Source organism: Alternaria infectoria, assembly GCF_024043175.1.
Source record: "Alternaria infectoria strain BMP 0036 chromosome Unknown scaffold_5, whole genome shotgun sequence".
NCBI lineage: Eukaryota > Fungi > Ascomycota > Dothideomycetes > Pleosporales > Pleosporaceae > Alternaria > Alternaria infectoria.
In genome coordinates, this window is record NW_026250694.1 from 1032488 (window position 1) to 1058528 (window position 26041).

The 26041-nt window shown below is 51.4% G+C and overlaps 9 protein-coding genes across 9 annotated transcripts; 5 read left to right on the plus strand and 4 right to left on the minus strand.

The window, feature by feature from the left end:
• Window positions 1-402: 402 nt before the first annotated feature.
• Window positions 403-4142, minus strand: J4E92_004003 (uncharacterized protein; the record flags this gene model as incomplete). The annotated part of the gene is made up of 2 exons (XM_051495396.1): window positions 403-3596; window positions 3647-4142. The coding sequence occupies 2 exons, from the start codon at window positions 4140-4142 to the stop codon at window positions 403-405; spliced, it is 3690 nt and encodes a 1229-aa protein (XP_051354415.1).
• A 1584-nt stretch (window positions 4143-5726) lies between these two features.
• On the plus strand, window positions 5727-6830 carry J4E92_004004 (uncharacterized protein; the record flags this gene model as incomplete). Its single annotated transcript, XM_051495397.1, has 1 exon — window positions 5727-6830. The coding sequence occupies one exon, from the start codon at window positions 5727-5729 to the stop codon at window positions 6828-6830; it is 1104 nt and encodes a 367-aa protein (XP_051354416.1).
• A 1099-nt stretch (window positions 6831-7929) lies between these two features.
• Window positions 7930-9069, minus strand: J4E92_004005 (uncharacterized protein; the record flags this gene model as incomplete). Its single annotated transcript, XM_051495398.1, has 3 exons — window positions 7930-8556; window positions 8626-8990; window positions 9027-9069. 3 exons carry the CDS (start codon window positions 9067-9069, stop codon window positions 7930-7932), a joined length of 1035 nt encoding a protein of 344 aa, XP_051354417.1.
• Window positions 9070-9480: 411 nt separating this feature from the next.
• J4E92_004006 (uncharacterized protein) lies at window positions 9481-11516 on the minus strand (the record flags this gene model as incomplete). The annotated part of the gene is made up of 5 exons (XM_051495399.1): window positions 9481-9595; window positions 9643-11085; window positions 11133-11223; window positions 11270-11430; window positions 11482-11516. 5 exons carry the CDS (start codon window positions 11514-11516, stop codon window positions 9481-9483), a joined length of 1845 nt encoding a protein of 614 aa, XP_051354418.1.
• Window positions 11517-11771: 255 nt separating this feature from the next.
• On the plus strand, window positions 11772-12909 carry J4E92_004007 (uncharacterized protein; the record flags this gene model as incomplete). The annotated part of the gene is made up of 2 exons (XM_051495400.1): window positions 11772-11906; window positions 12037-12909. 2 exons carry the CDS (start codon window positions 11772-11774, stop codon window positions 12907-12909), a joined length of 1008 nt encoding a protein of 335 aa, XP_051354419.1.
• A 603-nt stretch (window positions 12910-13512) lies between these two features.
• Window positions 13513-14457, plus strand: J4E92_004008 (uncharacterized protein; the record flags this gene model as incomplete). Its single annotated transcript, XM_051495401.1, has 1 exon — window positions 13513-14457. One exon carries the CDS (start codon window positions 13513-13515, stop codon window positions 14455-14457), a length of 945 nt encoding a protein of 314 aa, XP_051354420.1.
• A 168-nt stretch (window positions 14458-14625) lies between these two features.
• On the plus strand, window positions 14626-15954 carry J4E92_004009 (uncharacterized protein; the record flags this gene model as incomplete). The annotated part of the gene is given in 2 exon segments (XM_051495402.1): window positions 14626-14634; window positions 14653-15954. 2 exon segments carry the CDS (start codon window positions 14626-14628, stop codon window positions 15952-15954), a joined length of 1311 nt encoding a protein of 436 aa, XP_051354421.1.
• A 154-nt stretch (window positions 15955-16108) lies between these two features.
• J4E92_004010 (uncharacterized protein) lies at window positions 16109-17269 on the minus strand (the record flags this gene model as incomplete). Its single annotated transcript, XM_051495403.1, has 1 exon — window positions 16109-17269. One exon carries the CDS (start codon window positions 17267-17269, stop codon window positions 16109-16111), a length of 1161 nt encoding a protein of 386 aa, XP_051354422.1.
• A 600-nt stretch (window positions 17270-17869) lies between these two features.
• J4E92_004011 (uncharacterized protein) lies at window positions 17870-20099 on the plus strand (the record flags this gene model as incomplete). Its single annotated transcript, XM_051495404.1, has 6 exons — window positions 17870-17913; window positions 18084-18810; window positions 19291-19315; window positions 19367-19404; window positions 19453-19596; window positions 19653-20099. The coding sequence occupies 6 exons, from the start codon at window positions 17870-17872 to the stop codon at window positions 20097-20099; spliced, it is 1425 nt and encodes a 474-aa protein (XP_051354423.1).
• Between the last annotated feature and the right edge of the window lie 5942 nt (window positions 20100-26041).

Here is a 26041-nt window from a genome sequence, read left to right on the forward strand (position 1 = left end):
AAGTACACTGTAATTGTTTTCATGTACACATACGAAGTTAATACTGCTTTTTCATGAACATTTATGCGATTACACCTTCGAAGGACTAGACATATGTAGCCTATTATACCACTTCCTTCTTATGTTTAAAGCGTTTATTTTCTTGTTTTCTTAATTTAGAGCTACTATGTATCAATGCTCGTTGCGGTCTTAGCGAATAGCAGCCGTATCTGTCCGCGGACAGTGTCCTGTGTAGTGTGTCTATAGAGAAAGTCACGATATCATAACGTATTCCATATTGATTTCGACATTACACTATAGTAAGCATTACTGTATTGTGCTAACTCTTCTTCCAACGAGAGGTATACCTGAATCCTAGCTACTCTGCTGTCCACGGACAGTAACCTGGACCCGTCGTTATATCTATGTCACCGGGGCCTTTCCTTTTCCCTTGCCGACCGCTTCAGCCTTCGACGACTGAACATCATGGGCATTGCGGTCTGGTACACGCTTGCGGAAAATTCCGAACGCGCTCCGTGCAATTTCCTCGCTAGTCATCTTGTCACGGCCCTCAATCTCATTGCTAGCAGACTCAAGGTCCTCAAAGGCCGCAAACATGTTGCGAGCCTTGTCGATCATAGCGGACTCATGGACCTCCTGGTAAGTTTCCTCACAGAAAAGACGGACAATCTCCACGGCTTCTTCTTGTCCGATGCGATAGACTCTTGAGGCCGCCTGATGCTCTGTAGCCCAATTGTACGCTGGCTCAACATGCGCGACCGTAGCACAACGATGCTGTGTGTCGTGGCCGGCAATGTTCAAGGCATATGTCGTGATGAGAATCTGTGGCATATCCTCCTCATCGAAAGCTCGTATACTCTTGTGCCGCTCGTCGGGGGACATGTTAGTGTCTAGGAGAATCGCGCGGACTCCCACGAACTCAACGAGCTTCAAGAACATCTCAGCCGAGCGGGGGAATTGGAATGTGGCCAGAATCTTCCTGTGACTGGTGGGCTTGGCTTTACCCAGGATCACTCGCTGGATCTCCCACAGCATATACCGCATCTTGGGTGAACCCCAGAGAAATTGTCGGAGGACCTCCTCATCGCTATCTAGTGGACGATCCATGTCCTCTGGGCTCAACGCTCCAGCTGCCTTCATCCTTGCGGTGAGAAGAGGAAGACCCTCCTTTCGCATGGCGCGAATAGACCCTGTCGACATGCTCTCGAGCCCCGAGAGTCCGATGTGGGTGCAGAGCACCGAGAGCTTGGCAAACTTGGAGCCGATCTTGGCTAGATCCGACTTCGTTCCCTTGCCCTTCCTCCTCTTTTCCAATGCTGCAGCCTCAAAGTGCTCAGCAAACTCACGTTGGCACCTGTCCTCTCGCTCTTTGTATGCACGAAGCTCGTCCGCGGACAAGCGGAGATCTTGTGTGTGAATGGTGGCGGGAGGGAGCTCGCCGGCGATGCTGACTGCATCACCCTTTTCGTTGATGACCGTGCTGAAGAGGTTTCTTGAGAGAACCAACATCTCAAGGATCTTCTTGACCCTCTCAGTAACGATTCTCCTATCGACGTCTTCCATCTTTGACTTGAGAAGGTGCCTAGCAATGTAGTGTCGAAATGCGACCGTTGAACAGCACTTGATGCTGTTGAGGTTGTTAGGATGGTAGAGGTCGTATGGATTTTCCTCGAAAGGAGCCGGCACGTCCTTCACGATAATCCGACCGTCGATCTTCGTGCGGTCTTTGCGATCAAGGCTTGGCGGTCGATCACCGTTGTATTTTACGAGTGCAGGCCAGTGGGAGCACTGCCACCCTTCTTCGATTGACTCTTTGATCCATTGAGCATCTAGCTCGTTCACTGAGCTGCAGTCGCTCTGCCAATCTTCGAGGGGCTCAGAGCGGCTGTTGACACCGGTAGCCAGGCCTTCCTTGAACTTGTCATACCGCGACTTTCGAACCTCGTCGGTGCTGTGGGTTGAGTTTAGATCGGCGACCCATCCCCATCCGGCGAACTCTAGGAAAGCCAAGTACCCGTCGAAGTCCAGGATAGTGTCGACAACAGGCGAACCTGTGAATACAGCCTTGAAGTAGGCGTCAAACGACATCAGGATCTTACCCTGTCGAGTCTGATCGCATCTACGGATACATTGAGCCTCATCAAGAATGATGCGGAGGAAAAGCTTATGCCGCTGCTTGCGCGCACTCTCGGTATCCTTTAGGTTTTGCAGCTGGCTGTAGCTTGCCACTACAACCGTGTGTCCCGCACGAGCACCCGTGTATACGCTGTGCCTTTTGTCAAAGAGAAGTCGCTCCTTACGAGCACCAGCTTCTTCGCCGTACTTGTACACATCCCATCCCGTTCCCATCTGGTCTCTGAGATCCTGGTAGGTTTTCTCTAGCAGCGTCCGTGGACAGACCACTAGGGTCGGCTTGGTAGGAGGCTGGTCTCGCTGGGTCCAGTATAGGGTAGCTGCGTGCAGATGGCTGATGAACTCATGGGACTTGCCTGTCCCACAGCCATCACAACAAAACAGGACTCCGTAGACTTTCTCCATCGTGATCGACCAATAGAGAAAGCAAATCTGGTGCGGTTTGTGCGCATCTCCCTCACGCTGCTGCCCAGGGCGAAGTGGATCCTCGCTTCGTCGTAGTGGTAGTCGGTCGATGATCTCTGCATCGTCTCCGAGCGCTGCTTTCAGATATGCCTTCGCACGTGTGACATCATTGTACTCTGGCTTCAAAACGGTTAGCCAGCCCTGGACGACATCGTATGATTCAAGCTTGACACCTGCGAAGGCGTCAGCCTCATCGCCAAAAGGGTTCGTGGCTTCGAAGTTGAGGTCAGCGGCGCTTGCGTTAGTGCCAGGGGCGCGGTTGACAAGTATGCCATCCATGCTGTTGCCTAGTACGGATTGGATAAGCTCCGAGGCCTGCTGTGCTGAGCGCTGTTGCGACAAGAGGAATGCATTTGGCTTTGATAGATTGTCCGAGGACGAGCCTGGCCGCTCGTGGCCCTGGTACCGGAGATCTCGGTAAGGGGGGGTATCCATCCAATCACTCCGGGCCCCTGGTATCAACTCGGAGTAGCAGTTGACGATGATTAGGTTTCCCTGGGATGGCGTAGAGTGAGCTTGGCTTAGGGCTGACTGCCACATGGCCTCGGTCTGGATAGGCGGAGTGTCCTCTTCGAGGTCCTCCACATAGATCACGATACTTGCGAGCTTCTCGTTTATGGCTACCATGTTGAGTGTTTTAGCAAGCCATACTTTGAATTCAGCAAGAGTACACTTCGCATCTCGCGTCTTTGTAGCTTGTGTTGACATCGCGCTGGTGATCCAATTTGCCTGCAGTGTGACTCCATTTGCTGGATTGTTCGAAGATTCCGCGTCTACAGCGGTTTGTCCACCGTTGCCCGCTCCATCAGACTGGCTAGCCTCTTGTCCCTTGGTAGAAGATGAGGATGTAGCGGCAGGGCGAAGGGAGTTGCTGTTGGAAGGACCGCCGCGTTCGGCCGGCTTGAGTACGCTAGGCTTGGAGGGTTGCGCTGGATTGCTTGACGAGGTTGTTGGCTGGAATTTGCCATCGAGATACGCGACTGCAGTCCAATTTGTCTCTGGATAAGATGTTAGTATGAGTAACAGTCTTTGCAACCATTTCACTTACTTTGTACAAATGCAATTCTCGCCGCTTCCGCTGTTGCGATATTTTCCATCTTTAACCAACGCGCCTCACTCAAGTTCTTCATCAGGAACTTGACGAAGTCAAACGCGCCTTCCTTGTATTGGAGAGAGGTCTCGAAATATGCGCCGCAAGCTTCCACCTTCTCCAGATGTCCACGGACAATAAGACACGTGTGTGCCCATACTGCCGTAGGTGACACCTGAGTGCTGTTGATAAATACTTCGGCCGGTTGTTTGACGTGACCGAGATCGGCGCTCATAGCCTTGATGACATCTTCTCTTGGATACCCCGTGGAGCCCTTGTGCTTAGACTTGATGGCGCTCGACCAGTCGAGAAATACCGGCAGTGTTGGCAGCACTACCTCTGTGACCCAGTGTTTGAGGCGCTCGTCCGTTAGTCCGGTGATGGTACTCCAAGCTTCGATTGTGACGTTTACTTCCTTCTGACCGGCCTGATTGATCGCGTATACCCCAGTCATCGAATTGCGCTTAGACTTGGGACGCATCGCGGCGTTGAGTACCTAGGTAGGCCGTGCGTAGGGGAGGTGCAGGAACTTAGTTGGTCGCGGAAATTTATCGGTATGGCCGTTTCGACAGTGATGATGAGGGAAGAGGTGATGGCCCAGTCGTGGTGGGGTGGTGGAAGCAGTGCAGTGTGCTAGTATACTCTACAGTCGCGGTGACCGACGAATGATGCAATCACGTCTGGGTGCAAAAGTCGGTACCCAGACCACTGATGCCTATCGATAGGCGAAAATTCAAATCGATGATGACGTGCGCGTGAACAGACAATGCAGTGAAAGGGCCTAATTCAGCGTGGACACAAGCCAACCACCCCCACGAGCGCCAAACATGGCATCGGAACAAACGCGGGCCAGGATACGTAAATAAACTGCCCGTTCTTCGGCAGGACAACCCGCCTAGCCTGTCCGCGGACGTTGGATGATACCCAGCGATTACTATCGCCAGCTACTGGTTCTCATCCTTGGGCGCGAATTACGTTTTACTCGCGTTCACAACTGCATCTAGACGTCCTCTGGATATCCGAGGCGGTCAAAAATAGAGCCCGAGAACCAGTGAGACCGAACCAGCTCTTCTTCCCCGGGGATGGTCATGAGCAGGCTGCAATCGCTCTCAACAATGCACAAGCGCAGCGTGATGAATAAGGGAGATATGAGCCTTGGGGCAACTATGATGACCAACAAGCAACTTGGCGAATCAAACGTTCGATGTCCTTTGACTTCTTAGACATGGGCTAGTTCCAACTCCCAAATAAACAGCGAGGCATGTCTGGGATTACGAAGAAAGGATGACGTGACCAGGCTTTTCGCCAAGACCCGCCAAACCAGTGTAGCATGTCGAAGAAAAGACTACCTAAATACATGCTAAAAAGACGTGATACTGAATAACTCTGCAGTACAAGAAACGCGTGATAGTAGATTGAGATAACGAGGGGTATGTCTTTTACTTACCTCGGCCTTTCGGAACAACAAATAACAAATGTAAGCTGTACAAAGCACACTTCCAGTTCGTGTAATCAAATAATCTCTCGCGATCGTTGTGATATGTCGAAGCACCTATGTAGTGTTATAGATGGATTGGAAGAATACAGAGAATATTCTATAGTATTACTAGCTCCGGTAGAATGTCCAAGGCCGGGCTTGTATCTCTTGAACTCTGCAGAGAGGGGAATGGATTGATAGAATCGCGATATCGATCCGGCGGAAAGTCAGTGATGTATTGGCTCATTGTATGTAGTTGGTCTTTGGCGTCCCGGTAAGCTCTTGTTGAACGAGGACCTGTTTCTTCGCAACTGTTTGTCACACGCTCACCCCATGCGCAGATTGATTTCGTTAATGTGTGCGTTCTTTTAGTCGAGGGCTCCGCTAGACCCATTTGAAAGCGCCAAGGCCGAGGTGACTGCCTGTTTCGTAGGTGAGTGAGAGACGAAGGAACGCAAAGGCGAATTTGACGCTACTGCAACTTCTCAAGCTCTTTCCACTCTTGACTTACTACCTGTCCTCACACCACTGGATTCTTTGCGGCTTGCACCACGGAAAGAGATGGATAACGACCAGAACAACCCCGATGGTGGTGCCGGTAACGCGATGACATGGCGTAAAGTCCCCGACGCAGTGCAGCCAAATGCCAACTTCGCACTATACGAGCTCACCGATGGAGACCTCCGAGGATCCATTCAAATCGCGATTCCAAAGCCTCCGTCCACGGACAGTATCAACCCCAGCACTTCCCTTTGCGAAAGCCCAAAAGAGATGGATTCCGATACAGACATCGCCAACGCCAGCCACGGAGTCGCTTCAACAAGGCGCATCGTCGCTCCCAACTTCGAAGCTGAAGATTGGCCAGAAGCGGCTCCAGTACCAGACACAGGATCCACCCACTCCGGCGAGACAAAGTTCGCCAACGCCGTCGTCCCCGCAAGCTTGTTGGCCCTTCGCGACGCCGATTCCGCGATAGCTAGCCGTCCGTGGACAGCAGACCTGGTTGACCTAACGATGAAGCGTTCCGACGATAACGCGGCTTCATCGGAAGAGGGCGCCAAAGAGGAGGAAGCAGCCAGCGAGGAGGAACACCACCAGGCTGCTGAACGTCTCTTCACCGACTACGTTATGAGAGGTGGGGTAAGCCAAGACAGGGTTCCGCTGGCTAAGACGGAGTTCATGAAAGTGCTCTCTTCAAAGTTCTGGGAGTCCAAGAAGCCGGAAGCGTACCTGCTGGATCTCGCATCACACCTCATGGCGACCACCAAGACGACTGAGCTCAGCCAGACTAAGTTACCGATGGCCGCGGGTTTCGAAACCGCGCCTGTGGACACATTCGAATTCCTGGAATTTGCAAGGAAGCAGATGGTTGAACGTTCAGTAGAGGCGTCCGAGCGACTGGGATATGCGATGAGTATGATCAAGTATGCATCCACCAAGAAGCAAGGCTTGCAGATCGCTTTGGAGCCTCTACGCATCCATGTTGTCAATCTGGCGGGACTCGTAAAAGATCTCAAAGCTATCCACCATAGCGTCCTAGCGTCGAGCGGTGGCCACTTCAAGTCTATCACGGATAACGTCGAATACGCTGTTCGTCAGCTCGAGATGATAAGGGACGATTTCGTCGAGCGGGTGCAGGGTATCGAGGAGGAAGCGGGCGTCTGAGATGAAATGACGGCAGATGTAAGGAGGCCCGTCCATGGACAGCATTGTTGGTGTTGGTCGTCCCGGGTCGTCGATCGCCCACTCGTCCATCCATTCTGCCCAGGAGTTCTCCAACCTGCTCGGGAGACACTTAGGAGAAGTACCTGTACTTTGTGGTAAATGAAGAAAAAAAGGCTCAGCATAACTCAGCATCCATACCTCTGTTGGCAACTACTCGAGTTCCGCCTTCTTCGCAGGGCAATGTGAATGGTGATGGGGTGACGAGATGTTCGAAGTTACTAAGCCCAAGCCCGGCTCAACGTCCCCGCACTTGCCGCCATTTTACCCGTTAAACTTCCAGTCCCACAGACATGTCCCACCCTTTATGCAAGTACGAGCCGACCGATCAAGCTGTCCTCTACTAAGTCTGCATGAAACTTATGCTCTAGCTGTGTAACGCTGTGATTTTGACGCCAATATCATGGTATTACCAAATCTGATTTTCTTCACCAAACATCAACCAATTGATCGGGCGCTTTGGCGTGAGCTTCACCATTCCCATCTATCGTCAACGCTTACTAATCAAAAAATTCAGGGAGTGGTTAACGCGCTGGCCTGCTAGTCTTCGGAAAGCCAGCCAGTTCCTTCGGGAGCGTGTGTTCGAATCACACAGGCGTCGATTTTCAGGCGTTGTGGCGGGTAAGCCTTCATGCCATCAATCCTGTCAGACCTCAAACTAAGAAAAAATTTCTAGAGTGGTTATCGCGCAAGACTAGAAATCTTGTTCCTTCGGGAGCGTCAGTTCGAATCTGGCCAACGTCGTCTTTTTGCTCCAGCAGCGGCCTTGGGGTGGTGGTGTTGATGGTGGGTGTTGTCAGGTTCACTTTTTTGGGGCGGGGGAGTTGAACTTGAACATTAAAACATCAATGCGAAACATGCAGTAATCTTATCTTCTAAGGAACATCAAACAAATGCGATAGTGCTGTAGCATGTGGAGCAAGAGTTGACGTGGACTAGAGACATGGTTCAAGTTCTCCTGTATCTTGTTGAGTGTTGTGATTAGACTTGAGGCTATTGGCTGATCTCATTCCCTACAATACCCATCTACATAGACTACCTCCTAATCGATCGTACAGATAACCTTGCCCTTAGTCTTGTTCTCCTCCAACAGTCTGTGCGCATCCTGCACCTTCTCCCACGGCAGCACCTTCTCCACAAACAGCTTGAAACTGCCATCCTTCATCTTAGGCAACGCATGCTCCACAAGCTGATCCCTGAGCTTGCCCTGGTATTCCTCGTCTCTCGAGCGCAGACTGCTTCCAACAAACGTACACCTCTTCCTGATGAACGCGCTGATATCCGTACCCTCTGGCACCTTGGTTCCACCCATGAAGCCCAGATTGACGATGACACCATCTTTGGCAATAGCTTCAAGGTTCGACTGGAAGTAGGATGCACCAATGAAGTCGACGATGATGTCTACGCCCTTGCCATCTGTAGCCTTCATGACCTCTTCCGCCCAGTTCTGAGATGTTGTGTTGAATGCAGCGGTTGCACCGAGTTCCTTGACAGCGAAGTCGCATTTGGCGTCTTGACGTGCGGTTGCGTAGACGGCGGAAGCGTTGTCGGCGAGGGAGAGTTGGATACCGGCGATCGAGACTGATGAGGCGGCTGCGTGCCAAAGGATGGTTTTGCCGGCAGCGAATTGACCGACGAGGTACATGGCTTGGGTTGCTGTGATCCAGGTCTACGACGACTTTGTTAGCAAGACGATAATTTACGGTGCGCTGGACGCTACGAGAAGGCATCGACTTACCTCAGGAATACCCGCGCATTGCTCCCAAGTCAACTCCTTTGGTTTCCGTACCAGCATGTGTGTTGACACCGCAATGTACTCGGCATACGCTCCTCCATATGCTAGGCCAAAGACTTCGTCGCCCACCTTGAAGCCCTCCCTACCTCCACCCTCTGCGCTCAACTCTGCGATTGTACCCGAGAACTCTACACCAAGGATCTTTGAAGCACCAGGGGGTACTGGATACATTCCTTCGCGTTGCAATAGGTCCATGCGATTCAGACCAAAAGCCTTGATCTTGACGAGCGCTTGCGACTTTCCGAGCTTCGGCTTGGGGATGTCGGTGATGTGGAGGTTCTCGATTGGGCCTTTGCCATCTTTGATGTCTTCGCAAAGTTAGCGGATTGAGCGTTTCAAAATACAATCCTGTCGGTACGCACCTACTGCGCGCATCGTGTCGCTCATTGTAAGAGTCGAATGGGGTTTGTTGGCCGTTGCGAATGAATATTAGTAAATTGAAAGGTGGAAAAGTGGCGCTTTACAGTTAGTGAAGAGTTGTCAGAGAGATTGTCAGAATGTCAGAATGTCAGAAATTCATAAGGAAAGTGGTAGTCTGTTCCGAGGCCATTCCGGTAGCTACGGAAATGATTGGTAATGACGTTTGAGGGGCAGCTAGGCATTGAGCTTGAGCTATGGTGGGGTCGGACAACATAGGCCGCGGCAATAAACTCGTAATGGTATGGTACAACTTGCTTCATTCGTGCGTTTGTCCGCGCGAAACGTCGTGTGCATCTATCTAAGATCCATCATTCGAAGCTCTCATGCAACACTGCTAAATACCACCGAACAACATTGCTCGAAAGAGACATCCTTACTTTAGTTAACGAACAAGGTGTCGTCGTCGATGTTGTACTGCTTGATGAGCTGAGCCAGCTTGTTGGCCTCCGCGGCGTAGTTGAGCTTGTTCAAGTTCTGAACCTGGTAACGCGGTCTGCAAAATATTAGCAGATATCAAACTACGACGTCCACTACACTTACTTTGGCTGGTCCTGGTATGTCTCCATCTTGGCCCGCACCCTGAAGTTGAACGTCTTGCATGTAGCCTCTTGCATGACATTCATGAAGTTCTGCGTGTTGTTCTCATCGTCATCCATCTTGATCTTCATGGCATCGTTTGCCGACATGCCAACAATGTCTTGTCCAGCTTCGTCGAAACAGCTCAGCCACAGCGTGCCGGTGTGGTCGCCAACGTTGACGCTCAGCACGTAGCGGTATTGAGGTTCAGGGAAGGTAGCCTGGCACTTCTCGCACCACCAAGCACCGGGGTTCTCCTCAATGACCTTCTTGTTGCAACCTTGCGTCGAGCACGCGGGGTATGCAATGGTAGTATTCTTGACATACAAGACAGATGCTCGGAGGCTTAGCCATGTGGGCGTGTCTTGGAGGTATGCTTCCTCCTCGATGACTGCCGAGATGGGCTTGACTTCGTTCTTGGAACCGCCTGAAGCCGAGGTCAAGTTCTGGTGTGTAGAAAATGTCGCAGTCTGTCCAGCAGCATTGAACCATCCTTGCAGCTTGTGAGCCTCATCAATGTCTGGATCTACCATCATAGTTCCAGAGCTCAGCAAACTCAGGCTTCGTCCGCCAAAGTCGGAGACCTTGGCTCCCTTGAATGCAATGATTGATTCCAGCGGCGCTTCGAAGCTCTCGGCAGCTTTGCCCCAGATGGTAAGTCTGACAGACGTCTGGCTGTCATCGGCTAGTGTCAACTCTCGCTTGCTGTAGTCCTTGTTGGTGTTCTTCGATGTTATCGTAGTAACCTCTGCGACCTCCTTCAAAACACCGATAGTATCGACCGTTGCGTCCTTCTCGATGGTATTCAGGTCACCGATCTTGGTGAAATTGAATCGGATCTGTGGTTTGTTCTCCTGGTCCTCCGCCTTCTCAACTTCGGTATCGCGTTCGAATTGCAGTTCGTAGTCGTTGGGCAGGTTGGAGAATTGCTTCTTAGCAAGCGTGACTCGGCAGGGTGCTGAAATGTAGTATACGGTGCCCACCTCGAAGACGGGGTAAAGCTTATCAGCGATTTCGGTAAAAGCCGTGGCTCGGATCTCGCCAGTGTCATCGAGCAGGTTTACGCTGAACAGCTTGCCCGTTCCCTTCTGGTTGTGCCATTCTTTCATATCGCTCTTGGCTGTGCATCGTGCGCGGATAGTCCACTTGTGTGCATATGGCGAGAGAGATTCGATAGGGTATAGGTTGGGATGCGAGGAAGTACCGGGATTGCTCTGGTGAGTAGGGAGGGATCGCTGCTGTTGTTGAGGGGCAGGGGCAGGCGCGGGCTTCGATCCGTAGAAGTTGTTGCCTGAGATGGCTGCGGGTTGTGCCTCAGCGGCCTTGGTGTCGAGAGCTTCGGGCTGTCCGATCTTGTCGAGTTCGCCGTACTGCGACAGGACCTCCAGTTCCATGATGATCAGGATGCTAGCGATTGTCAGCGCAGAACTGTTCTAAGGTGTAGAAATACGTACTTCTTGTCCTTGACGCGTTGAGGGTTATACTTGAGGAGCCGAACTATTGAGCCCTTCTTAAGCTGACCAGAAGTAACAATGTCGTTGGCGGCTGCACGGGATTAGCTACGTCCATATAGTGCCTGCGCTTGACTTACTCGTCGCGATCATAGTCTGTATGAAGTTGCGAATGTCGCTCAAGACAACGCGGAACCGCTGCACTGGGTTCGCCTCGCCCGCCTTGGGCTCCATGGTCTTGATCTGCACGCATTGCAGGACGGGATTTTCTACGAAGCAGCCGCTGGGCTGGAAGATGCTCCTAGGCAGTGTCAGAGTGCGACACAAAATTCTTCATCATGCCAATACTCACTGAATAGCGCCTTGCGTGATTGCTCCCTCTGCCATGGTGACTGTGTATGTGTGTTTGCGTGGTGTTGAGATGGCGTGTGTCGGTGGCGGGCACACGTCGAAGATGAGAAAGCGCGTCGACGCGTCTCGACACGTGACTCAGTGGCCCCGCTCTAACCGCATCCACGCGTCCAAGTGGCTCTGGGGCTGTGCGGGGCTACGTAATTGGCTTGGACCCTTCACAGCCAGCTGCAGCTCACTCATACCAGCTTTCGCGTATATCGACTCAACACTACACAATTTACAAACATCATGGCGGACAACGACATCGCTACGCGCGCACCCGAGAGTGATGCGCAGGAGAAGCCCCAAGAGCAACCCCAAGAGGCAGCAGCGGAGAGCGTCTTCCCCGGAGACACCAGAGCGCAAGAAGGGCCAAGCATGGGTGTAAGTCAAGTCATTGTCAAGGGAAGCTGCATATGCATGCCCAAGGTTCTGTTGCTCAAGACACTTTGAGTGTGTTGTGGATACCTGCATCTAGTACCCCAGCTCTTACTACCATATACTGATTATCCAGGAACACTGCACCACAGATCGTCCAACACCTTCCGGCGAGAAACCCACCGGCGACCTCACAAAGCTAGGCGGCGTCGAATGCTACATTGCGAAACCGGCCGACTACCCACACTCGCCCTCAAAGCTCCTGCTTATGCTGACAGGCGGCACTGGCGTCAAGTCCACAAACAACCAGCTGCAGGCTGACAAGTACGCTTCGGAAGGCTACCTCGTCGTCATGCCCGATCAGTTTGACAACGACCCAGCGCCGAATACTGTTGATATGACAGAGATACCCAAGGAAGCGTCATGGCTAGAATCGGTCAAGCTGAGGACCGCAGAGGGCATCAAGTCATTCATGATTGACATGTGGCTCGCTCGGCATACTCCCGAAAAGGTCCTTCCGCTGCTTCACAAGGTTGTTGAGAGTGCAAAGGAAGAGTACGCCGATGCTGTTGCCAACGGTGGAGGAATCTATGGCATCGGCTACTGTTTCGGCGCCAAGTACATCCTGATGTTGGCATCCGAGCTGCCTGACACTGTTGCCTGGGGCCAAGAAACCCAGAAAGATGTAGAGCAAGGCACGGTCAAGAAAGAGCCCGTTCTCAGGGCCGGCGCTGTTGCGCACCCAACCATGACATACAAGGAGGATCTCGAGGCTGTCAAATCGCCCGTGTACATTGCCGCTGTCAAAGATGACCCCATGTTCTCCGAAGAAGACGCATTGACACCTGGTCGCAGAGCCATGGAGACGAACAAAGTCGAGCATGAGATCCAGGTATTCGAGGGCGTACCTCATGGTTTTGCTGTATACGGAGACTATGAGGATGCCAAGATCAAGCAGTCACAAGCCCAAGCTTTCGGTCAAATGTTGGGCTGGATACAGTCTCACTAAGGCTACTGTACAACGAATATACGTACCTTCGCATTCTTCTACAGATGCGTACAATGCGCACCCGATCCGACCATGTTGGTACTACGGCGTTACGGTAGGTAGGCATGGCGAAAGCCAAATCTGAATTCCATCTCATTAGCGACCCGATCAGACATGGGAAGCTTTAATGTCTTTGTTCTTTCCTCTGACGTGCTTTCTGTCTCATCATGCGTTCATACTGCATCGGCTAAAACGCATTCTAGTAGCAAGCTTATCTCCAACAGTCTAACCGTGGTATGCAGCAGATCTTCAAGACTGTTCCGCGTCGCTTTGAGTATCGTGCGTCTCTTTTACGCCCCAATTCGACAGCCTATGTGTAGAATGCCAAGATGGGGCGATGTACCCTGCAATAATCCTATATGGGTAACCACTTCAATGCACTGATCCCTGCTTCGACGTCATCGATCGGGATGCTGTAATTGCATGCAGAATTCCAAGACTTCGTATTGACCCGGCGTAACAGAGTTCTTGCATTAACCGGGACGCAAGTAGACACATTTAAGCTCGAGTTTCGAAGATTACCTTTCATTGTCACAATCAGATAGCTCATCGCTCACACGAAGCATGATGTTGTCGTTCCTTCTGCTCGCCGTTGTTATCATCCAGCTTCACAATGTTGTCGGACTTACAATCGCATCCTATCCCCTTTGGATAGAGCGGACGCCTCAGCCCTACGCCATCGAGAACTTCTACAACGGCAGTACGCCTGCAATTCTCATATCAGGTGGTGTCCCTGACATCCTTTCCAACCAAAGCGTCGACCTCAGCGCCAACGCCGAAACACCAAGTATCAGACAATATGTCGATCACCGTAACATCCGCCTCATCTACGTCATCTGTGAGGTTTCGTACCGCCTCGTCGCCGATAGAAGGAAGGGTATCAACAAACTTGAAGATCTGAAGGGCAAGAAGATTGGCAGCTTTCTGGGTTCGAGTGCGGAGGTGTTCGTACACAATATGATGAGTAGTGTTGGTGTGCAGGATCATGAGTACGAAGGGGTTAATGCGTGGTGGTGCATGAAGACGCCGTGTGCAAACGATACTCTCCCATACCTTCTCAACAACGGAAGCCTGGATGCGTTCGGTATTTGGGAAACTTCTGTTGAGCTTGGCGCTAGGGCTTTGGGAGACGACGCGATCATCTTCCAAAACGCATCGATCTACCGAGAGGTCTATGCGCTTTTCTCTACTACGGAGGCTCTCGAAAATTCCTCGAGGCGCAAGGACATTGTAGAGTTTGTGAGGGCGCTTGACAAGACACGGGACGTATTCACGAATTCGCCGAAGGAGAAGAACGTGTTTGAATATGTGGCTAAAACTGTGGATGCGGATGTGGAAGTTGTGGAGGCTGTTTGGAAGCATCATAATTGGAGTGGACGGTGGGATGATGGGATGATAGACTTTTTGGTCGAGGAGGATGGGTATCTAGCAAAGCAGGATAACAGGACGATCACTCTGAGGGAGGAGCTGGAGAAGATGTTGGACTCAAGTGTTATCGATGAGTTGTAGAGGAAGTAGTGCCATTTGTTGGGAATGCATAGCGCACCACTTGATAGTGGGGTATCCGAGCTTGAATGTGTGTTGCTAAATTATTTTAGTGTACTCACATTCATGCAATTCTGTGTCGCTTTGGCCTTGATATCACTGACATCGCGACACCCACCAGCTGGACCCTGCATGACTCGCGTCTCAGTAAATTTCCAGGCCCCTCAACTGCCCCTCCAGATACTTTGCGAACACAACGCCAACACTACTGAAATAATCATGGACGACCCGGAATTCGATACTCAGACCGATCTCCAGACGCAGAGCATATTGCTCGCCGCTGCGAACCACGACACCGCCTCCCTCCGCAACCTTCTGCGCAACTCTTCCGCGAACGTCCAAGATTCCGAGACTGGTTTTACGCCTCTGCACGCCGCAATCGCTGCCTGTGAGCCCGACGAAGATGACGCAAAACAAGTCAACGGAAACACAAACGGAGAGGCAGCGGATGGGGCGGAGGATACGAAGAACGAAATGGACAGCGCTGTAAAGACCATCAAATTCCTGTTCGAGAACGGTGCGATATGGAACGACTTGGATTCAAATGGCGAGACACCGGGATGCATCGCGCATCGATTGCGCCTAAAGGAACTATACGAGCTCTGTGTCGACGCAGGCGTGCGCGCGGAAATGCTGCTGAGTCGCATGGAACAATACCAGCTTCTTGGAGACGATGATTCCGAGGAAGAGGACGAGGAGGAAGATGAGGTTGAAGAAGTGGCTGAGGGCGTCGAGGTAGTAGACATCAGCCAGGAAGAAGCGCAAGGCGACGAGTCAACTGAGAACCCAAATTACCTCTCTTCCAAGCTCACATTCGACCGCGACCGATTACTGGACGATTCCTCGAATGGAGTCATGATGGAGTGGGAGACAACGCTTATGCGCAAATCTGCGGAACTACTGGTACCGACAGAAGGGCTTCGCGTTCTGAACGTCGGTCATGGAATGGGTATCATCGACGGTATTTTGCAGGAAAAGAAGCCAAAAGCTCACCACATCATCGAGGCACACCCAGATGTCATCAAGCGCATGAAAGAGCAGGGATGGCATGAGAAGCCGGGAGTCGTCATCCACGAGGGCCGTTGGCAGGATATAGTACCAGGTCTTATCGAAAAGGGCGAGCTATTCGACGCGATCTACTTTGACACCTTCGCCGAAGAGTACAAAGCACTGCGCGAATTCTTCACCGAACATGTCATCGGGCTCCTCGATCCCGCTGGTGGTTCCGATGGCGAGGGAGGCAAATTTGGCTTCTTCAACGGCATGGGAGCAGACCGCCAGATTGTCTACGATGTTTACAACAAGATCGTAGAATTCGATCTTTTCGAGGCTGGTTTCGACACGGAGTGGGAAACGGTTCCTGTACCAAATCTGGATGATAAGGGCGAATGGGAGGGTGTGAGGCGGAAGTACTGGGTACTCCATGAGTACAAGCTGCCGACATGCAGTTTCATCGGTTGAGAATAGACAATCCCAGAATTGACTTGAAGGTGAACTTCGATAATGGATAGTATTGGAGATCTGAGCAAACAGCTACAGCAAAACCCCTAGGCTCGATGAAGCGATTCTTCCAAGCATTACTCCAAAACACCGCGCTGGAAAGATGCGACATTGTTCAGTTACCGTTCAACCCATCCATGAGACCGTGCATCTGCAACAGCTTATTGTATCGGTTCTGTTGCGGTTCAACCAACTGCTTTGCTGCCTCCACCCCCACGACAGGCATCGCCTTCAATCCGTCATTCTTCAACTTCTTCGGAACCATCCTGGGATCCAGCAAGCCGACCTGCACAAGAACAGAAGCTTGATCCCAATACATGTGCTCTGAAACCAGCTTGTCTCCTCTTACCGCCACGACACTGACCATGGGTATCTCCACTCGCTTGTTCGTTGGCGGTACACCTGGCAGCACCCAGTCAACCTCGTCCGAATGCGTAAAAGACACGACCATCTCGTCCACTATACGATTGACACCCATAGTCCTCGAGACCAATCGTATGAAAAAGTCCTCCACCAAACTAGGTACGAAGAACTCTCCGTAAAACTCCGCAAGCTTCTTCCTTCCCACCCCACCCTGCATAGTCGGCAAGATTGTGACATGTGGGCTATCCTGCGTCATGTTCTTCACCACACTCATACTCGCGCGATCTGGGTCGTCGTCCTCAAACCTCGCGTTCCAGTGGCTCAGCGCAATCGATTCAAGATCCACGTTCTTCCCAAATCCTTTCCGTATACATGCCAGCGCTCTTGTCCATGCCAGGTTCGCCTCCACCTCCGAGTACGCTCGCGACGATGGGTCCGCAAACCCTGTGGCACACTTCTCGTACCGATACAGCTTCCACTCGCACATATCCGGTCTTGGGCTAGACTGGCTGAGTCCCGCTATGTGGACTTGCAACTGATGCGAATTCGGGTACATGGTCTTTGGGCTCGGTAACACGCTGGGGTAAAATGCTATGATTGCGCAGCATTTCGCCAGTGGTTTTTGGGCTGTTTTCAAGACGACACTCGCTGCATCGCCATAAGCTATAATCGCGAAGTTCTCGCCCAGGTTCAAATTTATAGATAGTTCTTTGAGGGACCGGATGTAGGCTGTTTGGTTTTGCGTGTTGGTATCGTAAGGCAGGTATTGCGCATCGTAGCCTTCTTCGCGCCAGGACAGCAGCGCTTTCTCTGGTGCCGGAAGTGCGCAGGTGAGATATATGCGCGGCGGACCGGAGTTGAATTTTAGGAAGCCGCCTGTTCCGGGCTTGTTGTCGAAGGACGTTATGGACATATTGGGCGATGGGAAAGCGAGTGTAGCTAGGCAGGCGCTGCCGAAGACGGATTGAGGGCGAACACAACGGTCTTCAATATGCGGGACGGGTCTTCAACGGCTTTTCGTTTCTTGTTTCTCCCGATGCGCGTGGCCCTGATCCCCAGCCACATGCGACCAAGTTTCATGAGGAGCTCGGGCTTTGACGACGCGGGATGACGTCATGTTCGAGATTCGGAGTGGGGCACTCGCGTGGCATGTCCGCGACGGCAGGCAATAACGAGTGTTTATCTCGTGCTTATGCTCAAGGCCTAATAGGAAAGCGAATGAAACCTGCAAGATGACTCATCTTCAAGAACGGCTTTCACTCTTACTTCTCGTGTATCCACAGGTTCTTCTGCTCTTCTCACGTACGAGCCGCAATGACCAAATTTCCGATTCACGTTCAGCTCCACAGCCGCTACAACGTCTTCGACGCATCAGGGAAGTTACCATTCAGTGTGGTGTTTGGTCTTTGTCGGCTACAAAAGTCTGATACAGACCCTCGATCAATACTTATTGACACAGTCGGTTCAGTCTTCGATGTGCCTTACGCCATAGCGCATGGCCTGCTAACCCTGTATGAAGAACGCCCCGGGGAAGCTAGGCAATGGGTTGAAGTGGATGTAAGCTCGCTTGGAGAGGTTGATGCGAACAAGCGAGGTTGCATTTCAGTTCCGTCTCGGGTTCATCGAACAAAGAGCTGGAGACATGATATCACAGTATACCTATGTGGTGTTGATCTCCAGGGCGTATTAGCGTTGGTCCTGAAGCCGGGAAAAAGATACAGAATAAGAATCGCAAGTCGCGACCTTGGCGTCAAGAAATGGACATACAGTGGCCGAGAGGATTTTGCCGACAGCGACGGAGATGGCGAGGAAGTGAGACTAGTCAACAGCTGGCGCCACGGTAATGCAGCTTTCAAGGTCGTCGATGACCTAAAGTTTCCACCGCGACTAGTGACGAGCATGTGTCTCGTCAATGATATATCGTTGGAAATCACTGTCGTTAATAGTGGCTCCGAGACTGTGACCGTACAGTCACGGGGCCAGCAGAAGTTCCTCGTCCCATGGGGTCCTTCAGCTACCGAAACGAATACCCTCGACGGTCGCCGCAGGGTCATTGATCAGTCAGAGCTGAATCGTCTGCCCACATCAAGTTTTCTCATCGTCAATGCCGCGACTGGTAAAATGATGCACAGGCAACAGACCAGCATCTGCCAATTGCGGCATGCGAAAACCGACCTGAGAGCCAAGATGGATGAGTTGGTCACTTTGAAACCTGGAATCCCATTAGTCAGTTCATTCGATATTGGACGCACGCTCCGAAGCCTTGAGGATGGCCGATATATAGTTCGGATGCGTCCAAAGGGTTGCACATGGTGGTGTGGTGAGCTGGAGAAGGAAGAGGGAGAAGGCGACAGGGTTCCCGCCCGTTTGTGGAAGGGTTTCACTGTTCCAATCATGCTGGCTTCAGAGGATGAGTTGGACATAACCATCAAGGATGGGAAAGTCGATGGAAAGGTGTGAGATATGTTCGGTGGCTTCGCTGGTGCTAATGCACGCACGCTGACGTCATGTTGGATACCGTCGCGTGGCACACGCGTGGCAGGGGGGTCGTTGCTGCTGTCCGCGCGCAACATCAATACGTACAACTCCGGATGCTTGCGATGGATGTCCGACAGAATGCCTCAGCGGTGTTGGAATTATTACTGCACGAAGAGGTAGAGACGGCCGATTTCGGACCGGCGGGGCTTTTTGATTCGACATGACGCCATGTCGAAAAGTCCCCGTTTTACTAATCGACGTTGCCGCCGCGAACCACCCTCCAAAGCTCCAGAACACATCTCAGATACCTGATCGTATTCTGAAAACCTCACAATGGCTTCATTCTTCCCTCGTGCAGCTTCTCGAGCTCTGCGCGCTTCGGCGCGTCCTGCCCTGAGGGTACAGCGCCCTGCTGCCCCGCTACTCCGTCGCGGAATCGCGCTTCCAGCTGAGCAGCCACGACTGAGGCTGGGATCCATTGGTATGCAGTGTTTGGAGTATATCTCAGATCAACGGTACTGACTACGCGCAGCGCCTAACTTCCAGGCAAAGACCACCCATGGCGACATGGTAAGCTTCTCCGACGAATGCTGCGCAACGCATGCTGACTTCAAGTAGGACTTCCATAAGTTCTTGGACAACAAGTGGACTATCCTCTTCAGCCACCCTGCCGACTTCACACCCGTGTGTACGACTGAGCTTGGAGCCTTTGCAAAGCTCAAGGATGAATTCGATGCGCGAGGCGTCCAGATGATTGGCTTGGTACGCGTCTATCGGCTCATTGACAGATCAAGATCGGCCTACTGACATTGCTATAGAGCGCCAACGACCTGAGCTCTCACGACCAGTGGATTGCCGACATCAACGAGACCTCCAACACCACCGTGCAGTTTCCCATCATCGCCGATGCCGACCGCCACGTCGCCTTCCTCTACGATATGATCTCGCAAGACGACCTCGATGCGCTCCAGAAGAACGGCGGCATTGCCTTCACGATCCGTTCGGTTTTCATCATCGACCCAGCGAAGAAGATCCGCCTCACAATGTCATACCCCGCAAGCACGGGCAGGAACACTGCGGAGGTACTGAGAGTTATCGACAGCCTGCAGACAGGAGACAAGAAGGGTATTGCTACGCCTATTGACTGGCAGAAGGGCCAAGACGTCATCGTGCCACCCAGCGTCAGCACTGAGGATGCCAGGAAGAAGTTTGGCGATGTTAGGGAGGTCAAGAAGTACCTGCGCTTCACTAACGTCGGGCAATAGACGGACAACAAGCGGTGGTGTAAGATAGATCATACGAAATGGACCTTGTAGAGTTGATCTTCTTCGGTTCTTTGGACCGACAAACATACTCTTCCAGCCTTCATCGCGCGATTACGGTGCCGCAAGCCATAATTCGAACTAATGCTACCCGGGGTTCAAGCACTAGCGGTTCGCCTACGGCCGGGTCGCGGGTTTTAGTTTTCAGACGCCAATGAGGTCTGTGAAGCTCTTTCGAACGATACTGTAAGTACATGACCTTTACAAGCACTACAACACGTACAATAAATAATCTAGACTTCAAAAGGCTAAGGAGAGGTCGGGGGTAGGGCAGGTCGCTTGCACTGCCCGTTGCACTGCATCAGTGTCGGACTACGACCGAGTGCCGATTTATCCGATTTCATGTATTCGACACCGCCTGATCTGGCGATGCAAGAATTGTCGATTGCCGTACAAGTGATTGTATCGTGCGGCCCCGCGCGCAGCACCGTATAGCCCATATAAGACTAAAACCTCCAGCAACTCCAGGCTCTCTACCAACTCACTGCCACCCGTACTGGAGATCTTCCAAGCTCGCTTCGCATCGCCGTCTTCCTCTTCTCGTGTTCGCTTTCATCGACTGCACCAGTTTGATCACCAGTTGTGGCTCTAGCATATCTCGAAGCAGGAGAGTTTGACCGCAGGCCAATATCATCAAGAGTCATGCCTCCCCAGGCAACAGCTTGTACTTTATCCTGTGCGGACTCAGTGCATGGAAGATATTAACATCATCGTCCAGCACCGCTCATTTCGTCCCCAAAGAGTCTCACGATACCAAACGCACCAGACTCGCAATGGTCGAAAGAGGCAATCTTTGCTTTACTTGGCATCGTCACCATGGTACTATTGTCTTTCTTCGGGCTCGTACTAAAGATGTGCATACATCAGTGTATAAAGTCTACACCTGAACGAGTATTTTGCAAAGGTTTGTGGCTCAATGGCGTCGACATCGGGCATGACTAAGGAGAAGTGACACAGCTACCAGAGGATCATCGCTTCAGAGGCAGTGGAGATTCAAAAGAAGTCGCGGCACTACCATTGTAGTCGTACTGTGAAAGGAGGTAGGACGCATTAAGCAGCTTTCCAGGTTAAGTTGCAACTACAGTGCTTTTGCGCGATTAGGCTCCCCTTTGGACAGGTGCAAATGGCCATGGTTTTCCATAAACAATAGAATTCAGATTCAAACTACCCAGAAATGCACCCTGTAAATCACCATCATCCGTCTACATATTGCTCTAGCGTTCCCTACCACCCAATGGGATAGAAACTGGTTCTGAAGTGTGCGTTACTTCTCGGGTCAAGCAACAGAGCTTGTCCCACCCTGGTATGTTCCAGACCTCAACCTTGACCCCTAAGCGACACCGAAAATAGTCTTAACACTCTTGATAGTTTCCTGGGAATATGTGTTTGCGATGGATGCCACAAAATACTGGCAGTGCGTTGCGTTCAATTGTGTTCTGATCGCATGGACTTGATTAGGGTACTTCCTGATAAGGAACCATATATCATCGTGATCCTTTGCTTCTTGTCTCGTATAGAATGCATTCAGTTTGCTGGCCATCGCGCTGAGTATGTCAATGACAAGGGCTTGCCCTGGTCCCGCATTGGTGCTGTAAGGCACACGTTCCGATGAGGTTTGAACGTTGTCAGGGGCGCCGAGAGAGCCTGTGGGAGAACTTGTCAATTTGTTTTCACTAGTTACCCTCGAGAACATGGGGGTGGAAACTTACCGCGAAGGATTATGTCTACACCCACCCAGAGCTCTGACACACCAGGGTTGAATTGGCCGCCAATATGAACGAAGATTCGCACGACGTGGGACATGGGACCAGCAGGGCGACGGACCCTAGAGACTGAGTTTGTTGCTGAACATCTGACAGAGGCGTTGAATTGCTCACCTGGGTTGTGCGGAAAGAACATCAATGAGAAGACGCATTGTACATCCGACAGCAATGTCAACGTCCTTAGTATCGCGAGAGCTTCCTCGAAGCTTCAGCGCAAACCCGCCCATGAAGGCGTAGGGAACGCGGTTGGCCTCGAACAACCGAGACATGAAGTCTGCTGCAGCGAACAAATGAGTTTCAGCAGCACGATTTGCCGCTTCCCCCAAGGCCTGCTGCTGCTCATGTGTATACGTCCCGGGCCGTTGTTGAGTTGGTCGAGATCGAGACATGCCGGCGATGAAAAGTTCGATTGGAAGACTGGATTCAACAGTGAAGGTTGATAAATGATATGCAGAACGAATTATAGCTGACTGAAAGACGAAGATATGCTAGTAGCTGATCTAGGGAACATAGGAGAACAATTCGTTCCTCTTTATACGCAGTTCAAACTACCTGGGCACCAACAGACGAGGTAAGCTCATGATTGAAAGCGCGCGCGAACTTAGCCATCAAGAATCCTGGCGCGAGCTATCCTGCCTCGAAAGGAGGTGTGTGATGAGAGCGGATATGGTCCGATCATAGCGCTTTAGGTGGACCTAAACGGTGTTCTGGGTCGGCAATCACAATACTGACATATATGAAGACGACCATCACGCCATATTTCTAGCCCATTGGCCATCTCATTGGTGTTACGGGGCATTTCATGGCGCTTCGCTAGCATCTCATCTGGGCAGTAAAGGAAACCGCTCTCAGGCGGGAATCCTTTCCTGCCGCGCGCGCAATATTTATGGGCCATTGATTGTTACACTCTTTTTCAGACTTAGTAAGTTGAAAGATCCAAAACGTGTCAAATACTCGATAAAGCCTGGAGCTTTTGGAATCGTTATGATTTAGGCTCATCGCCACCTGGGCAATCGTATTCGATATTCCAGTTGACTCCGACAGATAATAACTCATCCTGATGATCTGAAGCGGTGGCTCAACACTCCCCGGTTTAATTAACTAATCGTCATAGCCACTTACCTGCCTGTTGGTGTTGATGTACAGTCGACACGAAGATGTCTTCCTGTGTGGCACAGCAGCGGTTAACTGCGCCGCGGCGAATCGCCTCATTATCCACTAGTGTTGTAGCTGAACAAAAGACAGGCCGAAAATTGACCGAATCTTGCCTTTATTTTTGGATTGCCTGCGTTCGAGGAGACATATGTGGGCCAGATCAGAGTGGTGATGGCGGTTTTGCATTGGTACGTGGGTATTTAAGGTTGACGGAGTCCTCAAACCTAGTATCATCAATCAACAAAGTCTACTTGAACTTCTAATTACCGTCTTGAACACCCTTTGTGTCTATAACATTCGCCAAAGCCCTGATCACTGGTCCTAGGGTTGATTCGCATCCATCCCGAAGAATATGTTCCAACAGCCAGGAATCGGAGTGCAGCTGCTGACCTACTTACTCACTATCCCCTTATTTGTCTTCTACAGTATGACACCACCTCCTCAAACTTGAGGAAACTGCTGACGCTCTTTACTTAGGCTTACTACTCGCTGGTTGCGCGTCTAACTCCCCAGGACTTTCTCATCTTCACCTGGTTGAATTTAGAACAAACGGAGATATTCGAGTTCGAGGAGCCTACTATGGTAAAAAAAGCTACTCCAATTCTCATTTCTTGTCAACTAATCTTTCAGGAATGTGCATTCTCAGCTCGAATGGTGACACGTGTGTGTCGACAGCATTTTCTTCGGAAGCCGCTATCGTCGAAAGGCTTCACAAAGCGTCTCCAAACGCTCCGATACCTGATACAGCTGTCGAAATCATCATAAAGCTGCAGACGGAGGCTTTCATCAACGTCCTCCAGATAGGGACGTTTCTTTTCACCCTGAGCCTTCTCCTAGGTCTTCTCCGCTTCTACGACACTAAACGCAACCGAAAAGGACCTCTTACCACAGCCTCAAAGCGTCGTCAGAACTTCTACAGACAGTCTTCGCTTGCACTAGCTTGGTCAGCATCAGCTTTTACCTTAGCTGCAGCAGTTGCAAGTACTCAAACTGGACACGCGATACGAATATCCTCGAACAGACAACCGTCACTGGGGGAAGCCTCCATTGCATTACACTGGACCACTTGGGCTTTCACAGTGATATTTTGCTATGTGTGGACAATGATGCTTCGAACACGCAGTGGCGCAGCTGAGGATGCCTCCGCGTCTGGTTTTAGTACTGGGTTGAACGACTTCGCTCCGCCCAGAGGAGCTGAGAATAATGGAGGCATTGTAACCATATAGAAGGGATTTCTGGGGGGCTTACTACTATTTATGTAAGAGATGCATTGGTTCGTATGACGCTATCGCAATAGGCAAATCTGTAGAACGAGTTGTGTCTCTCTGCTCTGATCTCAATGGTTCTATTTAAGACTATACCATGCCCAATTAACGTAAGCGATTACTTCCATCCTTGTATCTTCTCAGCTCCCAAGCAGCATTTATCGTAGCAAAAATAGTTGTCATAACTTGAGCTGTCTCAGAACCTTCTGCATCGCGACCACGGCTGCCCCCGCGCGTTATACGTAATCCCTCTCTGTAGACCGTGGATCCGCGGATGCCCGACCACGGAACCGCGTGGCCCAATACCCCTCTGCCAATTCCGCTCCAATGCGACGCTCTTTGGTTCGAACAATGCCAATCCAAGTCTCTTTCAGGTTGATTGGTTGGTTTGGAAGTTCTAGAAAACACGAGGTGAAGTCAAGCGGAACCGATGCTCGAATCTTCTCGTTCTTTCGCAATACCCACGCTAAATCATTCTCGGCATCAAGATGTAGATGCTCTAAGCCCCATTGCTCAGTCAGGTCCATGCCGTCTATGAGGTCTGTGAGGGCGACCAAATCGTTGGTGTCGAGAAGACTCTGTGCGAATATGTCTAGTGTTGGGTACGGGAGACCCATCTGGCTACGCTCAATATTGGGAGATACGCAGTCAATGTGCGCGTCATCCGAGGGAATTAAGGTAAAGCACATGGCTTTGCCTACGACTTTGAATCGTGGGAACGTGTGGAGTAGTGATCGCAGGGCGGGTGGGCGAGGCGGATAGGTTTCGTAAATCTCGGCTGAATCTAGAAGTGCGGACGCTTCTTGTAGCTTTTCTGTGGGTACGCACACCTCCCAGTCCTAGTTCTTTATGTGAGCAGTTTAATCGTTGAGACAAGATAGACAACGGGCCGTCATTTAGCTTACCTTGCGTACCCTCCCGGCGCCGTAATAGATCAGGGCGGAGATACCAACCAGACAACAGATAATGCCAGCTCCACGTAGTAGCTCTGTAACTTGTAGAATTTCCAAAGTGCCATGCCCTCCACAACTTGGCAGCTCATCGTCGGGGCTTCTGTTTATGCCAGCGGGGTCATTGAACTCCTCGACGGGGATCGGTTCGGGAAACGACAGGTGAGTGAAATCCAGCTCCTGCTCCTGCTCCTTCCCCTTCCCCTTCTCCTCAATATCTTGTTCCATGCTAGGCTTTCATATGCAGGCTGGGGATCTTATGGAAGGGTGGGTTGAGAATGATTAGAAGGGGTTATGGCACACGCGCTGGCTCTCGTCTATTCGATCGCGGATTCAAGAAGGCGGTCGGTGATAGGGCACTAGAATCGCAAGTGAGAGATGCCTGTGTTATAGCGTAGCGAAGTGAACTGCACTATGTGAAGGTGATGCTTGTGTCGGACGCGCGACCGCGGGGCGGTTCGCTAGCATGGCAGGCGGCCCGCCCGTACCCGCGAATCCCCACACCACAAGCGTACCTATGTAGCCAGCAATGGAACGCCTTGCAGGCTCAACACACACACACTGCGCAACACAATAAGAAGCTCGAACATTAAAGAAGCCCTATTCTGGAATCTGTATAAAGGGCAGTTTCTTATGTGATTAAGCATTTCACGAAGAAGGTTGTAAAGCTGACCTTGCCAACCAACCTTGGAAGCATTTGGCTTTCCCCGTCAATGGTCTGCTATGTGTATGCACATCTCGTAGCGACAACT